General features: G+C 55.2%; 2 protein-coding genes across 4 annotated transcripts; one reads left to right on the forward strand and one right to left on the reverse strand.

The window, feature by feature from the left end:
* The first annotated feature begins 3008 nt into the window (after positions 1 to 3008).
* On the forward strand, positions 3009 to 18866 carry Cnot3 (CCR4-NOT transcription complex subunit 3). Of its 3 annotated transcripts, none has more exons than XM_008827743.3 (18): positions 3009 to 3356; positions 7889 to 7966; positions 8073 to 8140; positions 8367 to 8441; positions 8581 to 8670; positions 8909 to 9037; positions 9130 to 9225; positions 10275 to 10497; positions 10588 to 10721; positions 11264 to 11320; positions 12514 to 12895; positions 12981 to 13104; positions 14550 to 14748; positions 15680 to 15779; positions 15873 to 16071; positions 16290 to 16422; positions 17082 to 17207; positions 18490 to 18858. In XM_008827743.3, exons 2-18 carry the CDS (start codon positions 7942 to 7944, stop codon positions 18586 to 18588), a joined length of 2259 nt encoding a protein of 752 aa, XP_008825965.1. In that variant the 5' UTR covers positions 3009 to 3356; positions 7889 to 7941; the 3' UTR covers positions 18589 to 18858. The 3 variants fall into 3 exon arrangements, with proteins under 3 accessions (XP_008825965.1, XP_008825964.1, XP_008825966.1); XM_008827742.3 differs by having other exon boundaries at positions 7892 to 7966; XM_008827744.3 differs by having other exon boundaries at positions 3010 to 3356; positions 7892 to 7966; positions 10278 to 10497; positions 18490 to 18866.
* On the reverse strand, positions 18820 to 22853 carry Leng1 (leukocyte receptor cluster member 1). The gene is made up of 4 exons (XM_008827741.2): positions 22686 to 22853; positions 20879 to 21058; positions 19974 to 20218; positions 18820 to 19120 (listed from the first exon to the last, which is right to left on the reverse strand). The coding sequence occupies exons 1-4, from the start codon at positions 22815 to 22817 to the stop codon at positions 18901 to 18903; spliced, it is 777 nt and encodes a 258-aa protein (XP_008825963.1). The 5' UTR covers positions 22818 to 22853; the 3' UTR covers positions 18820 to 18900.
* Between the last annotated feature and the right edge of the window lie 215 nt (positions 22854 to 23068).

Consider the following 23068-nt stretch of genomic DNA (forward strand, 5'->3'; position numbering starts at 1 on the left):
CTAAAAAAAAAAAAAAAAAAATTCCCCTATCCCCAGCCTGACTTATTTGGCATCTGCCAGTGGTGAGTGAGGTGGGGTATGAAGATGTTTGTCTCAGAATTCAACATGCTTCAGAACTCTGTGTGATGGGCTCATTCAAATATGGTTGCTAAGTCTAGAGTTTAATTCTGTTTGCTGAGGTGGGGCTCAGAAATGTGGATGCCCTCCTGTAATTCAGCTACCCAGGAGACAGGCAGATTTGGAAGTTCAAGACTGCCTGGGTCACAGTACCTTCATGGCCAGCCTATAAGTTGGGGAGAGGTCTGAGGAGATAGTAAAGTGCTTGTCACACAAGCACAACACCCAGCACCCACATGAAAAGCCCAGAGTGGTGACGTGCTTCTAATCCCAGTGCTGAGGTGGTAGAGACAGGTGGGTCCTGGGCTGCTGACAGCCACCCTGGCCTAAACAGGGTCTGTCTTAGAGACTCCTGAGAATTGATGCCCAAAGTTGGCTTGTGACTTCACATCCAGTGCATTCATACGAAAATGTGTACACAAAATGTAGAAGGACCAATGATACAGCTCAGTGGTAAGGTGCTTGCTTAGCACGTTCAAGGCACTGCCTCAAAACAAGTTTAAAAGGCTGAAGCCAAGTGTAGTGGAGCACACCTGTAATCCCAACACTTGTGAAATGGAAGCAGGAGGATCGGGAGTTCAAGGTCATCCTTAGCTACAGAGCTAGTTGCAGTCCAGCCTATCCTATATGAGACCCTGTCAAAAATAAAAGGGTGGCCAGGCGTGGTGGCGCATGCCTGTAGCACTTGGGAGGTAGAGGCAGGTGGATCTCTGTGAGTTCAAGGCCAGCCTGGTCTACATAGTTCCAGGACAGCTGGGGCTACAGGGAGACCCTGTCTCAAAAAAAAAAAAAAAAAAAAAAGGGTGGTAGTGGAGTAGTGGTGTCTGGGGATTTAGCTCAGGAGTAGGGTGCTTAACTAGCATGTGAGGCTCTGGACTCACACCGCCCTGCTGAAGAGAAAAAACGCACTTCAAATAAGTTCCCAGGTGGTGATTATGGTGCTGATTCAAGAACATATGTTCTAGACAAACCTTTTGTGAGTGGTTCTTAAGAGTAGCTGCAGATTGGAATTATCTCAGGAAAAATGTCACCTGGTTCTCAACTCTAGTGGTAGAGCTTCTTGGTTTAGTGTGAGCCTGGGTATCTGGAATTTTTTTTCCCCCACCTCCTCAGGTAATTCCAGAGTGCAGCCACGCCTGAGAACCATCACTGCATTCTTGGGGTCTGGCAGCTTGTTGGAAAAGCAGAATCTGGGACCACCCAGATCAGAATGCACATTTTATTTTGTTTTGTTTGAGACAGGGTCTCCCTGTAGCCTCAGCTGGCCTGGAACTTGCTATGTAGACAGGCTGGCCTCCATCTCATAGAGATCCGCCTGCCTCTGCCTCCTGAATGCTGGGATTAAAGGCGTGTGCCACGACGCCGGCTCAGGGTCTGTAGTTTAACAACGCCCCAAGGAAATCTTGAGAAGTACAGAAGGTTCAGGGACTGGAAGAGCAAAGCTGTGGGTGAATAACAAAGGCCAGACAGCATGGGGCTCCACAGACATCTGGACGAACACAGGTGCCAGGCTTCTCCTTAGGTCTATGGGTTCTAAGAACACACTTCTTTTTTTCTTTTGGCAAGCGTCCCTTCTCTTGTTTCACGCGATTCTGATTGGGGTGGGGGGATTGTGTGCAGTACATATTCAAGTTCTTTTCAACTTGGATTTCTTACTTTCCTCCGCCTAGACAGGCAGGGATAGATTTGGCCTCCGAGTTCATGAGAACGTGGTCCCCAAGATATTTTCAATACATGCCAGTCCTCGCACTATTCATCGAACAGTTCAGCAAAAGGCTACGGGGTGCTTTATGCATCCTAAACACAGAATGCGGGGAGACCCAAGTAAGCGTAAGAATGACGGAAGGTGAGCAGAAATAAACAAACGGGGCTCACCTGAGCTTTCTGCAGGGGAGGTGAGGGAAGGTTTCTCCCCGAGAAGAGAAGCCATAGCAGGTCTCTAAGTAGGCGTTACAGATGCAGCCGAGGCTGGGAAAAGCGCGCTTTTCCTGCAGCTCCTGCGGCTAGAATCCTAGCAACAAGAAAGAATCGGAGGCGGAGGAGCGTCCCGGCGCCTAGCACAGCTCGGTGCTGACGCTGTCGCTGGTTCCTCGTTCCCTCTTTATTCGGCAAACATTGAGTTTTAGAGATTTGCCAAATAGGGTCACCTGGAGAAAGACGCTGCGGATGGGGAACTGGCCGAACCGGCCAGCGGAGGGATGCTCCCAAGATCCACACCTGTCGGCTACACTCGCTACCAACAGCTACGCTATTGGCCTGACTGAGATGAGTAGCAGCCTGCCCAGGGAGAGGGGCGGGTCTCCTTGCCTAGCTCCGCCCTTCTGGATTGGGGGATGCTTTGATTGGCAGATGACTTCAGCTCGGCCCCCGCCTTGAAGGCACCTGTCTGTCTCTCATTAGATACTCCACCTTTAACGCCCACTCTGCATGCCTTCCCCCGTCTTCCCCACCCACTTCCAGCACCAACCAATGAGTTCAGGGCAGAAGAGAGCCCTGCAACCAATGACAACTGCCTGCAAACTTGACGGACGACTTCCCGCCCCTGCTCCGCCTGGCTCCTCCCCGCGACCAATTGCTTTAGCTGAGGGGGGCGGGCCCACCCAATCAGCGTCGCGCAGGCCTCCTGAATGACAGCCAGGCCCTCGCGCTGGCGTGTTGTGCCCTGAGGCGGGGAGGAGGAGGCGGAGCCAGGGAAGGAAACCCCGAGCCAATCCTTGCAAGTTGCGCGGGAGGCCAATCGAACGCCGCGCCCTGCGGCCATCCGCCAATCGGAGCGAGGGGGCCGGCCACATCCGCGCCTGGAGCCAATGGGACACGTCCGACGGCGCAGAGCGACATGCGGCAGGAGCAATGACGGACCTATCTTCGGGGCTCGGGGGCGGGTCGGCGCCAGAGACGAGGAGAGAGGAGGGAGGCCTCCTCCGCCGCCGCCATCTTGGACCGGGCCCGGTCAGCTTCCGCGGAGCCGTCGGCAGACGCCGCCCGGCCTTCCCTTGAGCCTCAAATCCCCTTCTCGGTGGTCTAGAACAGCCCCGGGCCCACTTCCTCTTATCAACAACCCAACCCCACTTCCGCTTTCGCGCCCGCTTATCGCGATAGCGCCCGGACTCGGGGCGCGAGGGAAGAGGAGGAAAAAAAAAAAAAAAAAAAAAAAAAAAAGGCAGCGGGCGAGCGCTCGCCTCTCGTCCCCCTCCTCGCCTGTCGCGATACGCTCCTCAGCGGCGGTGCCAGCTCCTGTGGTGAGAGCGTCTGGCTCGATGGGCCCGACCCCTTCCCCTCTTCCCCCGGCCGACGGCCGCCTTCCCGCTCGGCGACCCCGCAGTCTGTAGCGACTCGGTCTCGGGGCCCGCCGGGCCCTGCCCTGCCCCGGCCGCGCGCTGGGTTCCGCTCGGGCGGGGACCCTCTTCTCCACTCCGGGGTCCCCCCGCGTCGCCACTCCCGCGTGGCATGCGCCGGTCCCGGGTGCGAGATGCCCGCCCTCCTCTGCGTCGGACCGGGCTTGGAGAGGCGGGCGCGCAGCGGGGCCGGGGCTGCTGGGGGTCCTGCTGCTGCGGGTGCGGGGAACCAGTGCAGTAGTTCGCTCCCCGGGGCTCCCTCCCTCTCTGTGCACCAGAAGCTCCGACTTGTTGGTGTCCTGATAAGGGAGGGGGCGCCTTTGGCGATGGATTGGGAGGAGGATAAAGTCCCCAAGACCCGAGGGTGCTGCTCCCGTTATGAGTTGGCGCCTAAGCCAAAGTTTCCCCTTGTCCCCTTGCAGTGAAAACTAGGTGTCCCATCCCACTAGTTTTTTAAGGGAGCGTGGCTTCCACCCCCACCCCCCAAATCCTTGTCCACCTTGTTGCTTACTTCCTGGCTTCAGCTCTTACCCGTCTTTGGGGTGGGTATCCTCCGTCTCTGGCATTCGAGGATGTAGGCTGTCTGCCTGGATGGGTGGGCGTGGGCTTCGTGGTGGTGTCAGGTGCACAAGTTTTGCTGCCATGATGGCCTGTTTAGCTCTCCTGGGTCTGGGTATGTGGCCTTTCTTGGTGGAAGGTGAGACCCCTCTTTCCTGGCCGTGGGCGAGCTCCTGTTGGGCACAGTTGAAGCACCCCTTTTTCTAACAGCTGCAGCTCAGCTCTGGGACTGTCAACTCCTGTATGCTTGGCTCCCTGCCCTGCCCTCACCACATGGTGTGTCACCTCCCTGAATCTGAGATGTGTATTCCACCCTCATCTACCTACCTTGTGAGTGGTGATGTGACCCTCCCTCCCATAATTGAAGCCCACTGGGTGGAAGTGTTGTGGGCAAGTTGGAGCTGTCTATGTCTCCCCACTGGTACCCTGGAGGAACAGAAGCCTCTGCACCCAAGATTGTTGTTCTGCAAGGAATGGCCTTTCCTCCCGCTTTAGTGTTGTCACCCTCTGGGAAAAAGTTAGTGCCTCCTTGGGTATTGGCATCGGCTGTTCTGCATTTGAGATGTTCACACCCCTGCGTATGGCCCCAGTGTGAAGCTGAGGACACTCTTGGGTGTGGGTGCCCCTGGCTAGTGTTTCCTTCCTTCTGCTTTGTGATGCTTTTCTATGAGGCTGAAATGAAAGTTTATGGGGGTGAGGTGCCTGAGACTTGGGAGAGACTTCACTGTGCTCACCCTGCCTGGGACTAAAGATTTGTGTGGTGATTTTTAGGGTGAGGGTTCCACAACCCCTGCCTTTGGTGTTGGGTCTCCAGGGGTGCTACTCCCTTGATGCAGGTCCTAATACATCGATCTCACAGAACCTCCATGTGGCAGTGACAGCATCCTGCCCCCAGTTCAGGTTCCACCTCCAGCCCAGCTTGCCCACTGCTCGCTCCAGCTGATGTAAGCTCACCTGATGAAAGGTGCCTCATGTTGTGGTCCAAGACTTGTGTGGGCCCACAGTCCCTGGCTTCAGACTTGAGGCTGTGCTCCTTGGCAGCTCTGTTTATGGCAGTCTTGGCCCCTGTGGTGAAATGTTCAGGGGGCCTTTTATAGCTGGACCTGTTTGTTGTATGTTCCAACTTGTGCTGCAGCCTTGGTCACAGGATCCCAATGATGGAGCCTCCTCCGGGCCAAGGGTCCCAGGTTCTCCCATGGCATCCAAGACTCTTCCTTGGGAAGGTGCCTGCCCAGCCTCAGAGGGTCTGTGATAAAGGAGGGTCATGGTGGAACCCTCAGAGGGTCTGTGGTAAAGGAGGGTCATGGTGGAACCCTCAGAGGGTCTGTGGTAAAGGAGGGTCATGGTGGAACCTGGGGGCAGGTTCTTCTGTAGTGCCACCTCCACTTTGAGGCTCCACCACCAGCCTCCTTTGCTCTCTGCTTTGCTGGTGGTCTTGAGGTGGGAGCATCTTGGTGTGGAGCATTTCTTTGTGGGCAGGTGTTGCCTGCTTGCTGGCCAAGGCTTTAGCTTATTGTGTGTGTGCATGTGTGTTTGCCATGGCATTAAGTATGGAAGTGAGAAGGCAACTTGGAGTCAGTTTTCTTGTACCATGTGGGACTTAGGGATTAAACAGTGGTCAGTCTGGACAGCAAGCACCTTTACCTGCTCAGCCATCTCACCTGCCCTTAATTATTTGTTATTCCATTCGTTTTCTATTTATTTCATGAACACACAAGTGGCAGTCAGAGGACACCTTACAGCAGTTGGTTCTGTTTTCATCTCGTGGCTTATGGGGATTGAACTCGTTACCAGGCTTGTTGGCCAGGGCCTTTACCTGCTGATACGTCTCACTGACCTGTGTTGCCCCTGCTCTTTGGCACCTTGCTTCTGATCCCTTTAGGATCTCATTCGATTTACTAAGGATAGTTGAGTTTGCAGAGTCTCAGGTGCAACCCCTACCTACTTCCACCCAGAATGCTGTTTTGAGACAGGGTCTCCCTATAGTCCCAGCTGCCTGGAACTTACTATGTAGAACAGGTTGGCTGCCTGCCTCTGCCTCCCAAGTGCTGGGATTAAAGGCATGCGCCTCCACGCCCAAGTCATTTTTAAGATCTCTGTGGTGAAGGTACCAGCCCCATCCTTTTTGGGTCTTTTCCTAAAGCCTGCTCTCTAATGTAGTGTCCTGTGCAGTAGCTGTCAGCCATGGGTGGTTTGTGACAAATCAGGTGGCAGGGAGGAACTGAGCCAAGCCTCGTGGTGCCCTCCTGCACGCTAAGCATTTGTGAGGCCAAGGCAAACTTGTGAATTTAAAGCCAATCCAAGCTACAAGACCCCATCTCAGGAAAGGAAAAGATTGAATTTGTTCATCTCACTGGCTACAGTTCGTCAGGTAGCAGACCGTGCCCCATGGAACATTTCCCACACTGCACCCTCAGAGAAGACTGTCCTCTGCGTGCTCCCCTCCTCTATGTGGTTGATGGATCATGATTCTTGGTCCTGGAAGTAGGGCCAATTCTGACTTTAGGGTTGAGAGCTACTTTATGGCACTCCTGCCCTGTGTCAACAGAGGGGGTACAGTCTGGTTCTCAGAGAGCCTTGCTTTTTAATATTACCCCTCACCCCCATTCAGAGAGACAGCCTCCACTAGCAGCTCCGAAATCTTGTCGTGACCTCCCTCTCCAGGTCTTTTCTGGCTTCAGGGTCAGGCCTTGTAGTGTGACTTCCCCAGCCTATAGACCCTAGGGACATCCCCCCTTAACTTTGTCCTCATGCCCCTCTGAGTTACATGGCGCTCACCTAAGTGTTAACTGCGGTCTGTGCTTTATCTAGACTTCTTTCACTTTTGTCAGTGTGTGTGTGTGTATGTGCACCTAAGTGCATGTGGATGGAGTCCAAAGGTCAGGTCAGGTGTCTTCCTCTGACACACTTCCCCTTATTTTTATAGATTCATTTTATATGTAGTTTGTTTTATATGTAAACTTCCTTCAGGATAAAGTTGCTCCTCTGTGCATTTTGGGTATCTGCCCTGATGGTTCAGGTTTTTGAGTCTAAATTACAATCTGTTTGATATGGAATTCATGCGTGCAGATCTGCTCCCACAGCTAAGGAACCTCCTTACCCTCTTTTTGGATTTTCTTCCTTCTCCAGCCTCTCTGAGGTACTGCTTCCTGCTCCCACATCTGTGATTGCTTTTCGGGCCTGGCTCTTCCTGCTCTTCCTGTCAGGGCTGTCATCTGGCTTTGGCTCTAGGATTCTGCTGTGATCAATTTCTCAGAGGTGTAAGGCCTCCTTTGACATCTGCCTGTTGCATTTGAGTGGGTCCAGGTCCTGACAGTTGCAGACACCTGCTGTCTCTCCTCCCCTGCGGCTCACACCTGTAACACACAGTATCTGATCCTTCTGGATTTGCCTGGGGGGTAGCTTCTCCAGTCACCTCTGCTCCCACCCCAAGTTTAGGAAGTGTTATTTCTAGAGCTAATGCCTCTGTCCCAGCAGTCCATGAGTGTGCTGTGTGACTTTGGATGTCATGGAGAACAGATGCTTTGTGCTCTAAACCTTTCCCACTTCCTAGGTCAGAGGCCCATGGATAGGACAGGTTCTTTGTCTCAAGAACTTGTCAGAATCCTGTCTACCTGTCTGTGGTTGGCAGTTGAGAGATCATAAGATTGGCCTCATCTCCCTCCTCAGATAGGAAATGCAACTGGGGGTGTAACTCAATGGAAGAGTGCTACATGTTCAAGCAGGGCCCTGGGTTCTCTCCTTAGGTGGGGAAGGGGGCCAGTGAATGTTTCTCCCTTTACCATCCCACCTACCCCACTATGGGAACATCTTCATCCTTGTTTTTAGGTTTCCACCTGCCAGGGGATAGATATTAATTCCATCCCAATCTTTCCCAGCAGCGTCTGTCTCCAAGAGAGTATGAAGAGAGTGCGTCTGTAGGGCAGGGAAGATGGCGGACAAGCGCAAACTCCAAGGTACGAGATTCCCTGCACTCAGGTGGCCAGTCTCCCTTTCATGAACTCGACCTTAGGTACTTGCTGCCTTGGCAGGATCCTAACACTGTTCCTTTCTCCCTGGCAGGTGAGATTGATCGCTGCCTCAAGAAGGTGTCCGAAGGCGTGGAGCAGTTTGAAGATATTTGGCAGAAGGTAGAGGTGCTGGGAACCTAAAAATCTGGGTCTGTAGGGAGGAGAATGTAAGAAAAGGTTCAGGGTCTCGGGGTGTTGATCAAGAAGAGGGGGCTGCAGAGCTCCATGCTGAGAACCTGGGATGGACTGCAGGAAGGGGTCCCAGATTTCCCAGCCCACGAAAGAGAGACTTGACGAGTTCTGGGCAAGCAGACCCATCCTGACTGCTTAATTCTCTGTCTCTCAGCTCCACAATGCGGCCAACGCGAACCAGAAAGAAAAGTATGAGGCTGACCTAAAGAAGGAGATTAAGAAGCTACAAGTGAGGGGGCTGGGGCTGGACTCTTGTGTCCTGTGGGAGGAGGGCCTGGGAGAGTGGACTGCTGGGTCCCAGGGAGAAGAGGTTGCTGAGGGTCCCAGTTCCCAGGTCTGCAGCCTGACTGTCTTACTTCTGTCTGCAGCGGCTGAGGGACCAGATCAAGACATGGGTAGCATCTAATGAGATCAAGGACAAGAGGCAGCTTATTGATAACCGCAAGCTTATTGAGACGGTAGGAGACTGGAGCCCTGGGCTCCCAAGGGGTTGGGGTGTGGCCAGGTTTCTGGGACCCCAGAGAGCAGAGGTGGAGCAACTCCAGAGTCCTGGGAAGAGTAATGTCTCCTCACTTGGGGACCGCAGACATGAAGGGCTCAGAGTCCGTGAGGTCCCCAGGCTCCATGTCTAGTGTTGCTGGCCCTTCTCAGCTCTTGTCCCTTTGAGAGCCTCTCCACCAACTGCACTCTCCACAGCAAATGGAACGGTTCAAAGTTGTGGAACGAGAGACCAAAACCAAAGCTTATAGCAAAGAGGGTCTGGGCCTGGCTCAGAAGGTGGACCCTGCCCAGAAGGAGAAGGAAGAGGTCGGCCAGTGGCTGACGGTGAGTTGGGACAGAGGAAAGAAAGTGCATGGCCCAGACCCAGTGTACATCAAAGCCTTGATGACGCCTTCTCTTCCCTTCTCTTCCCCCAGAATACCATTGACACCCTAAACATGCAGGTGGACCAGTTTGAGAGTGAGGTGGAGTCACTGTCAGTACAGACGCGGAAGAAGAAGGGCGACAAGGATGTGAGTGGGGAGTCCCAACACCCACGGGGAGGGGTGAAGGTGGGTTTGTGAGTAGGAGACCCGTGCAGGCTTGTGGGACTTGGTCTGGATGGCAGACAGACTGGAATGGGACTGGAGAGGCGGGTTGGGGAAGCTTAGCTGGCTGATAGTACAGGGAGGATACCTGGGTAGACAGTGTAACCATTGTTACATTGTGAGGAGCAGTTTGGGTGGTACCACAGTGCGAGACCTGAGGGGCCCACAGGATGGGCAGATACACAGCACCCCAAAGGCCCCAGTTCTCAGGAGAGAATATTGTATGAGGCAAGATGTTGGGGTCCCAGATCCCACTCCTAGAGGACTGTAGGTTATAAGTTTGAAGGGATGCCAACTATATCTGCTTAATCGGGGGGTGGGGGGAGTCCCCAGAGAAGGAAGTTAGGGGGAAGTAGAGAAGTGAGAACTGTGTCCTGATTACATGTAAAATTTGGGAATTGGGCTGGCAGGGGAGACACTGGGTCCTTGACCAAAGGAGGGATTTGGAACTGGCCCTAAGGTGCCAAGGCATAAAGGGATTTGGAACCTTGGAGTTCCTTGGCCTCCAAGTTTGGGCTCCCTTAGATGTGGGCTGATGATGGTAAATAGGCAGCAAGCTCCCCACCCATGGGGTATCATTGTCATATTGAAGTAAGGTGGATGTGCCTGTGCCTCTCCCAGGCGGAGGTCAGAGTGGTGGGAGGGCGGGGTGAGAGACTTGCTGTCAGGTGAGGTGCAGAAAGAGGCCTAGTTGTAACCAGCACAGGGATCTCTGCGTCTTTGCAGGCTTCTAGGATCTCCAGAGCCAAAAAGGGCTTGGGGAGGGAGAAGTGGGGTCCCTGAGCTGTCAGAAACCTCACATTGGTCCCCACTGGGATAGAGGGTGGGCAGAATCCTCACTGCCCCGCACCAGGAGGGGATGGAGTGGGGCCTCTGGGTCACTCTGGGGATGGGGGACTGAGGACAGGTTCTGTGGGGGCAGGAGGGCCAGGCAGGTGCTCTGCAGCCCCTGAGCCTGGCCCTGGGCTCGCCAGCAGAAGCAGGACCGGATTGAGGGCTTGAAGCGACACATCGAGAAGCACCGCTACCACGTGCGCATGCTGGAGACCATCCTGCGCATGCTGGACAACGACTCCATCCTCGTCGATGCCATCCGAAAGATCAAGGATGATGTGGAGTACTACGTTGACTCGTCCCAGGACCCTGACTTTGAAGAGAACGAGTTCCTCTATGACGACCTGGACCTCGAGGACATTCGTGAGGCCCTGGGCTGAACTTCATGGCACAGAGGGTGAGGGCCAGGAGGAGTGGCCACACCAGCTAAGTAGGCCGCTCCTGTCCCCACAGCACAGGCGCTGGTCGCCACCTCCCCCCCCAGCCACAGCCACATGGAGGATGAGATCTTCAATCAGTCCAGCAGCACGCCCACCTCGACCACCTCCAGCTCTCCCATCCCGCCCAGCCCAGCCAACTGCACTACGGTGAGGGCCTGGGAACACTAGTGACCTGGCTTTCCCAAAGGGTGGGCATCAAGGGGACAGAAGCCCTGCCTCTCCCCAGGGAAAGCAGCTGAGGAAATGAGGTCTAGGCTTTTTGAGCTCTGAAGTCATTCTAGGTGCCTAAAGGCTATAAAGAGCTAATAGGGAGAATATTATGGATAATTCCTTTGCAGGTTTACGGTGCATGTGGGTCCTAGTGTGGGAGGAGCTGAGCAGCTGGGCATTTTGCCTCTGACAGGGATCCAGGGCTTGGTTCTGTAAGGAGAGAAGGTTCCTGGGTCCTTTAAAGGATGGGCTGAGTTCCAGCTCTTAGATGATGATGGTGCTTATAAGCTCAGATTCAGTGATTTCCTCAGAAGTTCAGGTTGGGTGTTGGAACAGCTTTAGGGCACAAGCACAGTCAGGTGGGCCCATGTCCATGAAAGATCAAGGACAGCTGAGGCTTTCTTGGGTCCCTGAAGGATTGGCCTGTCTGTATCTGAGGTCACATAACATAGTTTCTAACTCAACCTCCCCCACCTCAGGAGAACTCTGAAGATGATAAGAAGAGAGGCCGCTCGACAGATAGTGAAGTCAGCCAGGTGGGTCCAAGCCTGGAGCTGATGGCTTATGTGTTTATTCAGTGGTCCCCAAAGCTTACTGAAGCTGGAGTGCCAGCCACAATGCTGGATGTTTGGGACAGTCAGAAATCAGTGCCACTCTGAGGACAGGCAAATAACTGGTACTGTGGTTGAGGTAGCTGGTGTCCTAGACTGCAGAGGAACGTTGAGTGGGGGGGCAGTGGGTCGCCCAGGGAGTATGGCAGGAAGTGGCAGGAAGCTTGGAGCATGGGAGGTAGGACTGTGGGCTAAGAGCTTGATCTTTGTAGACTAGCTCGAAAGGGACCACACACACCCAAGAAGAGATAGGCCAGAAAGTCAAGGGCCTGTGCTGTGCTGACTGCAGGAGGCACGTTCCTGAGGGGAGGGCAGTGCGTGGCGCACCTTAGAACCCTCTTAGCACCGTCACCTTCTCCCAAGATAGGACACCTGAGGGAATAAGAATGTTCTGTAGGAGCCAAAGGAGCCCAGAGCCCCTGCAACCAACACACACACGCACGCACGCACACACACACACACACCCCCCTACCTGTGAGGGAGAAGACCAGGGCAGGGACTCCTGGAGTGGGCCTGGCTCTGCCACCTTACCAGGCCCCCCACTACCAAGCAGTGATCCCAGGAAAAATGTCCCCTTCGGTGCTTGGTAAGTGAGGTTCTTGTGTGGCGGTCAGGAAAAGGCCAGGAGGCAGTGGGGCAGGACAGCCTGAGTTTGTTGGAGCTTGGCTGCAGTAGGGTTGCCTGGCCACTGCACTCTGCTGTCATTTATAGCCCCTTAACGATCTGTAACGACCCTTAAGGAGGCAGTCAGAAGTACCCTGACTGTCCTGTTTCCCCCTACTCTTGAACATTAGGCTGCTGCAGCTAATCCCAAATTGAAGATATTTAAGAGTTTCCCCCTAGTCTCTTGTCTGACAACCTAGGCTGTGTCAGATCCACCTGGGGATATGTCCAGGCTGGACTTGGGGTGGCTGGGCAGGCTGGAAATAAGTATGATTTACGCATGACAGTGGTTGAGGCCAAGAGAATAGATAATCAAGGTCTCCTAAGTCCCCCCAGAGGACAGGAACAACTTGGGGCAGGTCAGAGAAGAGGCTTGGGGGACAGTGGTGGAGGGTGGTGGAAGGTGGGGCTCAGACTTGCCTAGTACCTAATTCACTGTTCTCTCCTCCTTGTAGTCTCCAGCCAAAAATGGCTCTAAGCCTGTCCACAGCAACCAGCACCCCCAGTCCCCAGCTGCGCCACCCACCTACCCTTCTGGTCCTCCACCCGCCACCTCTGCCTTGAGCACCACCCCTGGCAACAATGGGGCTCCCACCCCAGCAGCACCTCCAAGTGCCCTGGGCCCCAAGGCCAGTCCAGCTCCCAGCCACAACTCGGGCACTCCTGCCCCCTACGCCCAGGCTGTGGCCCCACCTAACACCAGCGGGCCCAGCACCACCCAGCCCCGGCCCCCCAGTGCGCAGCCAAGTGGGGGAAGCGGAGGAGGCGGTGGAGCGAGTGGCAGCAATAGTAATAGTGGCGCAGGCGGAGGGCCTGGCAAGCAGAATGGTGCTACCAGTAAGTGGGGGCTGGTGGGCGGGAGGGGAGCTGAGGCAGGGCAGCCAGCAGCTGAGCCCCTTTGCATTTGCCCTTCTTCCCCCAGGTTACAGCTCGGTTGTGGCAGACAGCCCTGCAGATGTGGCCCTGAGCAGCAGCGGGGGCAGCAGTGCTAGCAGCCAGGCCCTGGGGCCCCCCTCAGGCTCCCACAACCCACCTCCCAGCACCTCGTGAGTGTCTCAGATGGCCAAGTATGGGGACAGAAAGGCCATCATTACACCCTCACTGCAGGGCTGCAGGTCCATCCTTGTGTCTAGTGGGCTCTGCATTCCTTCCACTTTACAAGGTTTCCTTCCTGTCCCTGCTTTTGGCTACCCAGGCCTCATGTGCATCAGCTCCCAGCCTTACTGTTTTCATTCATTCTTTTTGGTTTGTTTTTGTTTTTGTTTTTAGTTTTATGTGTATGAATGAATGCATTGCCTGCATGTGTGTTTAAGTGTACCATGTCATGCAATGCCCATGAAATCAAGAAGAGGGCATTGGATTCTCCTGGAACTGGAGTTATGGATGGTTCTTAGCTATCATGTGGGTGATGGGAATTGAACCCCAGTCCTCTGCAAGAGCATTTAGTGCTTTTTTTTTTTTTTTTTTGGTCTTTTTTGAGACGGTCTCTCTGTAGCCCCAGCTGACCTGGAATTAGCTATGTAGACCAGGTTGGCCTCGAACTCACAGAGATCCACCTGCCTCTGCCTCCCCAAGTGCTGACTGAAGGCATGCACCACCATGCCTGGCCAGTCAGTGCTCTTAACCACTAAGCCATCTCTCAGCCCTTCATTGGGGTTTTTTTTTTTTTTTTTTTTTTTTTTTTTTTTTTATTGTAGCCCCAGCTGGCTTGGAACTCACAAAGATCCACCTGCCTCTGTCTCCCAAGTTCTGGGATTAGAGGCACGTGTCACCACGCCCAGCTTGTTTTTTTATTCTAAATCCCAGACCAGCTTCTTGCCCTGTTTCTGTTCTTTACCCTGAGGCTACTTGACTGGGGGTTGGGAGTACTTCTCTTTTCCAAGTAAAAATGCCTCAGTCTTCTAGCCCCTCCTCCAAGCCTGGGGTCAGATTGCTCCAGCTGTTTCCAAAAGCAGAATGCAAGCTCTGGCCCCCTGGACTGTCCATGGCCACCTGCCCAAGGTTCTTGTTTTGTGATAGGAACTTCATCATTCACTCACACAGCTCTGCCTCAGTGACTGCTCTAGAACTGTCACTCCATGTTTTCTTTTAGCCCCATACCCTGTGGGAGCACCCAGGGAATCTATCCCCCTTACTGAGAAGGCATTTGATCATGGAGTCACCTTTGTCCTAGCAGTCCCTGCAGTGATCCTTTCTGGAGCCTGTCTTCTGTGCCCATTCATCTTCAAGAATCTTCTGAGCTGCCTCTTCTCCATTTTTTTTTTTTAATTGTTATATGAGTATTGTATGAGTGTATTGCCTACTTGTATGTAAGTGCACGTCATGCAATACCCGCAAAGGCCAGGAGAGGGCGTCAGATCCCCTGGAACTGGAGTTAGAGGTGGTTGTTAGCCACCATGTGGATGCTGGGAACTGAATCCAGGTCCTCTGCAATAGCAGCCAGTGCTCTTAACTGCTGAGCCGTCTCTCCAGTCCCCCTTTCTCTACCCAGGAAGGAATCCAGTACAACGGCCCCAACAGGGTCTGGAGGTGTGGCCTCAGGCTCAGGGAACAACTCAGGGGGATCCAGCCTCCTGGTGCCACTGCCTGTGAATCCCCCCAGCTCTCCAACACCCAGCTTCAGTGAGGCCAAGGCAGCTGGTGCCCTGCTCAATGGCCCTCCACAGTTCAGCACCACCCCGGAGATCAAGGTGGGCTCCTCAGATGTCCCTGGTGGGCCCCAAGCCCCAGTGCTAGGACAGGAAATTCATTACATGCACTTTCTGGAAAAAGGAGATGCAGCTTAGACACTCTCAAATAAGTCCTTCGTTCCTTTCTTCCTATATATAAAATCTCACTAAGTTGCCTAGGCTAGCCTCAACTTGCAATCCTCCTGGAAGCCTAGCTCAGATGTCTACAGTTTAAAGGAATCAACCCAAGTGGGTGATGGTTTTGAGAGGGAACAAAATAACACCTTGCTGGAAAGGTCCCTGTGGGTGGAGTGGGGAGGGTCGGCACAGAGGAGGAAGGCATGTTGGGCGTGGCCAGTACAGAATGAATACCTCCAAGGGAGCTCAGATGAAGGGCTGTGGGTGGGCCTTGCTGATAGAAGGGTTATTACAGAGGATGCAGGAGCCAGCCCTAAGCTGCTTAACCAAGGAAAACTGTGAGGGCTGTGGGCCCGGCTTCCTGGTGTTCCCAAGGAGACGGAATGCCCAAGGGATGTCCGTCATCCCCAAGGAACATCAGCAAAGCTTGCATTCCCACCACCTCTTGAGGTGCCATGCTGCCGTGGGCGGGCCCGTGGGGTGGGCAGGCCAGTGGGTGTTTTCCCAGCATGTGGTGTCTTTATAGCAGTGTGTGCCACAGTGTGCCTGCTTCATCCTTTGTAAGGTCTTGTTTCCTCTGGAACCACTGCACAGGATTCCACAGTGGAGAGTTCACACAGTGGACCTTCCTCTGTGATGCCCACCTCGGGTTTGCAGTTTTCCCCACAGCAGTGGTCTTTGGCATGACACAGGTAGATCTTCAGAGTAGGTGACTGGTGACAGCAGAGCAGGCAGACCATGTAGGTCCTGTCAAGCTGCATGCTTTAGCCCAGCCTCTGCTCAGGTCCTTAGGCTCAGTCACTTCTTTACCCAGGCCCCTGAGCCTCTGAGCTCCCTCAAGTCCATGGCGGAGCGGGCAGCCATCAGCTCTGGCATTGAGGACCCTGTGCCAACATTACACCTGACAGAGCGAGGTGATGGTTCTGGATGGTGGGAAGGGCAAAGGTCAAAGAGGAGCTGGTCTGATCCTCATCTTTGAGGGCCTGGTGTCCTACCCCTCCCCACAGACATCATCCTGAGCAGCACATCAGCACCTCCTGCCTCAGCCCAGCCACCCTTGCAGCTGTCAGAGGTGAACATACCATTGTCATTGGGTGTGTGTCCACTGGGGCCAGTGCCCCTCACCAAGGAGCAGCTCTACCAGCAGGCCATGGAAGAGGCCGCCTGGCACCACATGCCCCACCCCTCTGACTCCGAGCGCATCCGGTGAGGGGCCATAGAAGGGGCTGGGGACCGGGACTCCCAAGTCTTAGGGAGGAGCTGGTTCCTGGGTCCTGAGAGACTAGGTAGAGTACTCATCCCATTAAGTGCTGAGCACTTGACTTGGGGCTCCCTATAGCAGGTTAAAGTGTGCTTCTGAACACCCTCCTGAAGAAAGGCAGGAGCTGGAAGTCACCTGGCACTAACTCCTCCCTGATCCACAGGCAGTACCTCCCCCGGAACCCTTGCCCGACGCCCCCTTACCACCATCAGATGCCACCCCCACACTCGGATACAGTGGAGTTCTACCAGCGCCTGTCAACTGAGACCCTCTTCTTCATCTTCTACTATCTGGAGGTACAGCAGGGCCCCTGGGGCAGCCTCGAGCCCCCCAGCTCTGCCGTCACCGCTGCCATCCCCCCTCGGGCTGGAGGGGCGAGGTGGGTGCCCCACTGCGGCCACTGGGACCGCACCCCCTCCCTATCCCAGTCCTGCCCCCCTCCCCCCCAAACCAAACCAGTCCCAAGGTATTAGACCTACTGAGGCTCAGGGAGAGCTAGCCTCTGCAGTGGGCCCCAGGCCTCTTGCATTCCACTGTCCAGAGCTCCTAGCTCCTCCCACACTTAGTTGGTAGGATGTCCCTCTGCAGTGCAGAAGGCACACTCTCAGGCCTCCCCAGAGACCTCTAGGGGAACTCTCTAACCTCCTTGACCCCAGTGAGTCACAATCCCCCTCAGCACTCCTCTTGAGAAATTCTCTGAATTGCCTCCTCTCAGCTCTTATGCGTTAGTCTCTCTTCCTTCTCAAAGCTTCTCTGAAAGCAATTTTCACCTCCTGTCATTTTCTTCTCACCAACATGGGTATGTTCTGTGCCCCATCACTGTCTCCAAGTGGATTCTCCACCCCAGCTGGTCTGTGGTGGGAGCCCATGTCCAGCCCTGATGCCCTACCCTCACCCCGACCCCCCACCCAGTTTGGGGGGGGGCCCTGATCCCCCTCTGTCTTTCCTCTCCCAGGGAACTAAGGCACAGTACCTGGCAGCCAAGGCCCTAAAGAAGCAGTCATGGCGATTCCACACCAAGTACATGATGTGGTTCCAGAGGCATGAGGAGCCCAAGACCATCACCGATGAGTTTGAGCAGGTGAGGGCCCCGCCTACCCTGGTCCCACTGGGATGTGGCTAGTGTCCCCAAGCCCAGCCTCCTTTACCAAGCATAGTCCTGTAGACCAACCTGGCCTCCCACGCTGTTCACCCTGCCTGGGATGCTGTCCCTACTCCCTGTTGGTCCAGCTCCTAGTCCTGTAGGTCTGAGCCGTGTCCCTTGCAAAGAGAAGCCTTCTGGAGCTGCTAGCTCTGCCTCCGCCAAGCAGCCCTGATACCTCACTTGGGAGTGTGGGAGTTTCTAGTTGGCATCTCCAGACCCTGGACTCGATGGCCCTTCCCCTCCGTTTCCTGGCAGCCAGCAGAGCAGGGACTGAGCATACTTGGAGGAAGCTTGTTTAGGCAGCCTCTCATGTTTCAAACAGTAGTTGATTGGAAACTCCACTCTCCCCAAACACCCTGAAGCCAGCCGGTCTGGGTCTGAGCCCAGCTCTAGCCGGGCACTCTTGGGCACTTGAACCTCTCTTCGTCTGTTCCTTACTTGTAAAAACGGGAGTAACAGCACTCACTTCATGCAGTTGTTACAAGGATTAAATGCGTTAATAACATGTAAGTACTAATGGTTCCTGCTGTACAGTGAGCGTCAAGGGCGTGGTTCTTTTTTTCCAAATTGATTTAGGTTGGCGTGTTCCACAGTGATTTCCCCACACACCCTTCCAGGTGCCACACACCCTCTTAGTGGTTCCTGTCCTCGCAGAACCCTGCCCTGTCCTCCATTCTTCCAAGCCACTTTCTCTGGAGCATTTCACATCCTCGACCCAGCTTCTCTCTTGCTGTATCCTGTCCATCCCTGACATCAGGCTTCCTGTCCCACCTGGCTTGGTCCTCCACATTAACACATCTCAGGGCATCAGTTCACTACAGAATCCCCACACTACCCCTGAAGAGCAACTGGATGCAGATTCTGCACATGTTGCATTTTCTAGGCTGTGTTCCTCAGTCTGTGAACATCAACCTGGCCATGGTTGCCCTCAGCACTCACCTGAGGTACTCCAAAGCTGCAGTCACCTGACAGCAGTCAGAGCCTGGCAGCCCGTCCAGAGCAAGGCTAGGCTTGGGCATCACCCCTCCGTGCCTCCCTTGTTCCACTCTAAAGTGGGCCTAACCCTTCCTACCCCAGATCACCTGGGGTGGAGCAGAGTGCACGTAGGACAGCCAGCCCGGAACCTCTGCACCCTGACGGCTGCTTCCTTGTCCGTTCATCTGGCCCCATCCCAGCTCCCCTCCTCGTCCACTCACTGACCACCTTCTTCCCCGGCCAGGGCACCTACATCTACTTTGACTACGAGAAGTGGGGCCAGCGGAAGAAGGAAGGCTTCACCTTTGAGTACCGCTACCTGGAGGACCGGGACCTCCAGTGACACCGGCCCCCCCCTCCCCCTCCCCCGCATGCTGATCCCCTGCCCAGGTGAGGGCCCTGCCCTGGAAGACTGGGGGAGGCCCCAGGCCATGGGACACCCTCTCCCCCAGGAAGCAGGGAAAGGGCTGGGAGGTTTTCTCTTCCTCTCTGCCCTACCCTGGGGGCCCGGGGGGCGAAGGCTGCCCCCTCCTCCCCTCCCCAGTGAGGGACATTTTTTGGTAAACCTATTTTCATTTTGGAAAATATTTATGAATAAATAGTTTTATATGACGGCTGGCAGCAGCAGCCTCTCCTCTACACCCCCCCCAAAGAGTCAGTGAGCAAAAGTGGGGTCTTGTGGGCGTGGGCGCCGGGCCAGGTGGGGATGGAACTGGGAGTTGTACCGCCGTCTCCGTTCATCTGTCTCTTCCTCTTCTCCCGGACCTTCCCTGGGCGGCCGGCCTCGTACCCGGGCCAGGAGGGCCTCCGCCCTTGCCCTCTCGGCTGTTTCCCTCTGAAGACGCTCAGCCCGAAGCTGGTCCAGGGAAGGGGGCCTTACAGGAAGGGAGAGCAAGGTCAGGAAATGGGGTTGAGGGACGTCACCTAGTGCAGGGACACAGCAAATCCTTGAACCCACAAGTCGTGCTATGTCCTCTCAGGTTTTAAGAACAGGTGCCCTTCCAGGGCAGGAGATCATGGAGCAGTGCCCTGGGTTCCTCTGTGCCTTGTCTTTGACTTCCCTTTCTCACATAAAAAGGGGGCTAGTCAGCGAATTTCCCCTTTTGCACTTTGAGATCCAGTATCCATAAACCTGCTTTTCTCTACTCCCAGTGGTTCCTTTCTAGTCTGAAAATGAGGGCCTCAAGTCAAACAGGTTCTTTACTGTGTGCTGCCTTCTAGTACTGCAACACTGGGTTCTGTCTGAAAGATTGGGGGAGGGGGTCTGAGAACCTCAGACCTTTTAGGTAGACACTATCTGTCACATATATAGGGAACTAGAAATGAATACAGCCAGGCATGGTGGTGTACCCCTTTAACCCTAGCACTTGAGAAGCAGAGGCATGCAGATCTAAGTTCAAGGCCAGCCTGATCTACATAGCGAGACCTAGAGCTAGCCAGAGCTACACAGTGAGACCCTGTCCAAAAGGAAGAGAAAGAAAAATGCAAACAGAAGTCTTGTACACAAGCATGGGTACCAATAGCCATCACACTGACAGTACCTTCTCACCCCCCCCATATAAACGTCTCCACAGTTTGCTGAGAGGGCTCTGGGAGCTCAGGTCCCTGAACCACATATTGAGAGAGCCGCTTCATCCTGCCTGGCCTGCGAGTGTTCCCGGCATGCCCAGGCTGGTGGGCAAGGGGTCCTGCAGTGGGGTGTTCTGTGGGCTGGGTGTTCACTCTTACCCCTTGGGCCATTGTTTCTCCTTTCTGCGAGGATGACCTTCTTCACTGCTGTGCCTTTTCTTCCCCAGGTGCTTCTGCATCTCCCTCAAGGGGTCCAGGCGGGTTTTGATCTTCTCATCAGGGCTTGGGCCAGACTGGGGGTCCCTTCGCCCCGGGGGGAGCTGGTACCAAGGGGGTTGAGTCTGGGCCTCTGCTGCACTCTGGCCCAAGTATGTCAGAATGCCCAGCGCTTTCTCCTGCCTCTCCTGCAGGAGCCAGAAAACAGAACTTTCAGTCCTTCTGAGAGCCATAGATGAGGCAACAGGGGAATTCAGGCACTGTGTCCCAAGACAGGCAGGGACTGAGGATGCTGACAGTCATTTCGGAGAGGAGTGATGGACCGGCTATGTAGGATGCCAGGGCCTCGGTGACTGTGCACAGCAGAGCCACCGGCACTTGGGCCATACTGCTTAGAGTACAGTGACAGGTGCAGCATGACACTTGGAAGAGGGTCGGGGGGGCTGACTGTGTTCAAAGGAGCCTGGAGCCAGTGAGCAAAGGAGACACCTGGTTTCCGGGGGAGATGCTAGAGAGCAGTGTTGTGAGTCGATTTGAAACTAGGTGCAGTGGGATAGGGCGGGTGTGATCCCAGCACTCAGGACTGGGAACTGGAGGACTTTCAGACCTAAGACTGGGAACTGGAGGACTTTCAGACCTAACCATCCTTTTAGGGTCACCGTCAGCTGGAAACGGGGCACACTCCAGTATCCCCTAACAAGGCTTGACCCTACAGCAGCAGCCATCTTCTTGGGTACTACCTTTCTGTCCGTTCTAAACTGTCCGTGCGTCCATTCACTGCCACTGTATCTTAGTCACCAAGAGCTGCAGTGTGCCCCCCCCCCCACGGCTGAGTGAGGCCAGCTTACTCTCTCCTGTCGCTTCTCGTCCTCATACTCCTTATTGCCTCTTGTCACCCCTTTCCCTTCTTCCAGCAGCTCCCGAAACAGGTCCACGGGGCCAGAGCTTGGGGCTCCTGCGCCTGCTGCTTCAAGCTCAGTCAGGGAGTTCTGACGCCTGGCTCTCTTCCGTAGGAATTCTGTGCGGGCCTGTGGAGACAGTTCTAAGTAGGTCGTTGGAACCCACAAGTAATTCAAGGGCTGTCCCCCATGCTGGGGGTTACAAGAAAGGATGGGGGTTACAAGAAAGGGACCATGGGGCACTGGGACCCAGAATAGATACCTCTCTCAACCTGGGGTGGGAGTGGGTACTTTCAGTAAGAACTTAAAAAAAAAAAGGACACCAGAAGGCTTCTCCACCTGGAATGATGCAGTAAAAACAGCTCTAAAAAAAAACAAGCCAGTAGGGCTGGAGAGATGGCTCTGCTATTGCTTCAGAAGACCAGGGTTCAAGTCCCAGCACCCACATGGTGGCTAACAACTGTAACTCCAGCTCTGCAGAATCTGATGCCCCCTTCTGAGCACTGTACAACACAGGTGTACCTATATACGTACAGGCAACACAGTTTTTTTTTTTAAGCCAAGTGTGAGCCGGGCATGGTGGTGCAGGCTTTTAATCCCAGTGCTCAGGAGGCAGAGGCAGGAGGATCTCTGCGAGTTCAAGTCCGGCCTGGTCTACACAGTGAATTCCAGGCCAGCTGGGGCTACAGGGAGCCTTTGTCTCAAAAAGTCCAAAAAAAAAAAAAGAAAAAAAAAATTACTCCCTGCACTTGGGAGGCAGAGGCAGGCAGATTTCTGAGTTTGAGGCCAGCCTGCTCTACACAGTGAGTTCAGGCCAGTCAGGGCTAAAAATAAAACAGCTATAGGGTGGGGGTGAGGCGCTCCCCAGTAGAGCTCCTGCTTACGTGTTTCGGTGTGTAGTTCTAGGTTCATCCCTCGCACACACATGCACACACACCCCCAAACACAGAGTAGAAGGCCCAAACCTTGCTTTCTGGGTCAAGGCTGTGAATTCCGGCAGCGCTCCTCGTGGTTACTTTACAGTAACGTCTGAGGCCTGCTGAGTCGCTCAGGCTGGTCACAGGCCTGCCCCACCGCGCCCAGCCGGTTGGCGGTTGTTACTGAGACGCCAACCACTTCATGGCCAGCACCTTCCATCGGATTGACCGAGGGATGACGTTAAGGGTAAATCCATGGGTCGAGAACTACTTAAGAACACCTCTGTGGCCGGGCGCGGTGCGCGCCTTTAACCGCACTCGGGAGGCAGAGGCTGGCGGATCTCCTGAGTTGGAGGCCAGCCTGGTCTACACAGCGACTTCCAGGCCAGCTGGGGCTACAGGGAGACCCTGGGTCAAAACGGACCAGAGAGAACCTGGGTGGTGTGTCTGGGGAGGAGGAGGGGGAAAGCGCTCGCCGAAGGGGCGCACCGGAAGGAGTCCGCCGCACTCGTGCGGGATGACACCGGCGTACGGACTCCGGGGAGGGCTGCTCCGGACCCCCTGCACGGCGGGGGCACGCACGGTGCTCGGTAGTAACTGCTAACGGACCGTGATCAGGACGGACAGTCCGCAAACACCTCCCCAACTCCTCCCGTGCGCTGGGCCCTGACCACATCACCGCGGGACTCCGCACTGCGGCGGGGTTCTATAGGAACACAGCCGGCGCACCGAGTCCGGCGTCGGGACCGGCCGGCCCACCGCGCCTGCGCAGCGCGCGGCTTCCGGTCCCTCCAGGTGCGATTGGCGGCGGGCGCTGCGCCGGCCGGACCCGCACTTACTTCTTGCTGGGCGAGCAGCGCTCTCCGCTCCCGCTCCTTCTCCTCCTCCCGGGCCTGGGCCTCGTCGCGTCGCACCCGGGCGACATTGTCCTTGTTCCGGACGTGCCAGCTCTTCTTAGGCAAGATGTTCATGGCGCCGGAGCCGTCCACCGACTGTCAGGCCCGCCTCCCAGCACTTCCGATTGGCGAGAGGACGCCCTGCCCTGTTGTCCCTCCCTCGCTCGCGCATTGGTTCTGGGCCAGCTGGCACGCCCCCTCCTGGCCTGTGGCTGCAGATGATTGGCTGAGACGCTTTCCATCACAGCCACCCCCAGGCGCCCGCAGTGTTTGATCACCTAGCGACCGGGTCTGAGGGTCTGAGTGGCTCCACCCCAGACGCTGCT

Source organism: Nannospalax galili, unplaced genomic scaffold, assembly GCF_000622305.1.
Source record: "Nannospalax galili isolate Female #2095 unplaced genomic scaffold, S.galili_v1.0 scaffold632, whole genome shotgun sequence".
Lineage (NCBI taxonomy): Eukaryota > Metazoa > Chordata > Mammalia > Rodentia > Spalacidae > Nannospalax > Nannospalax galili.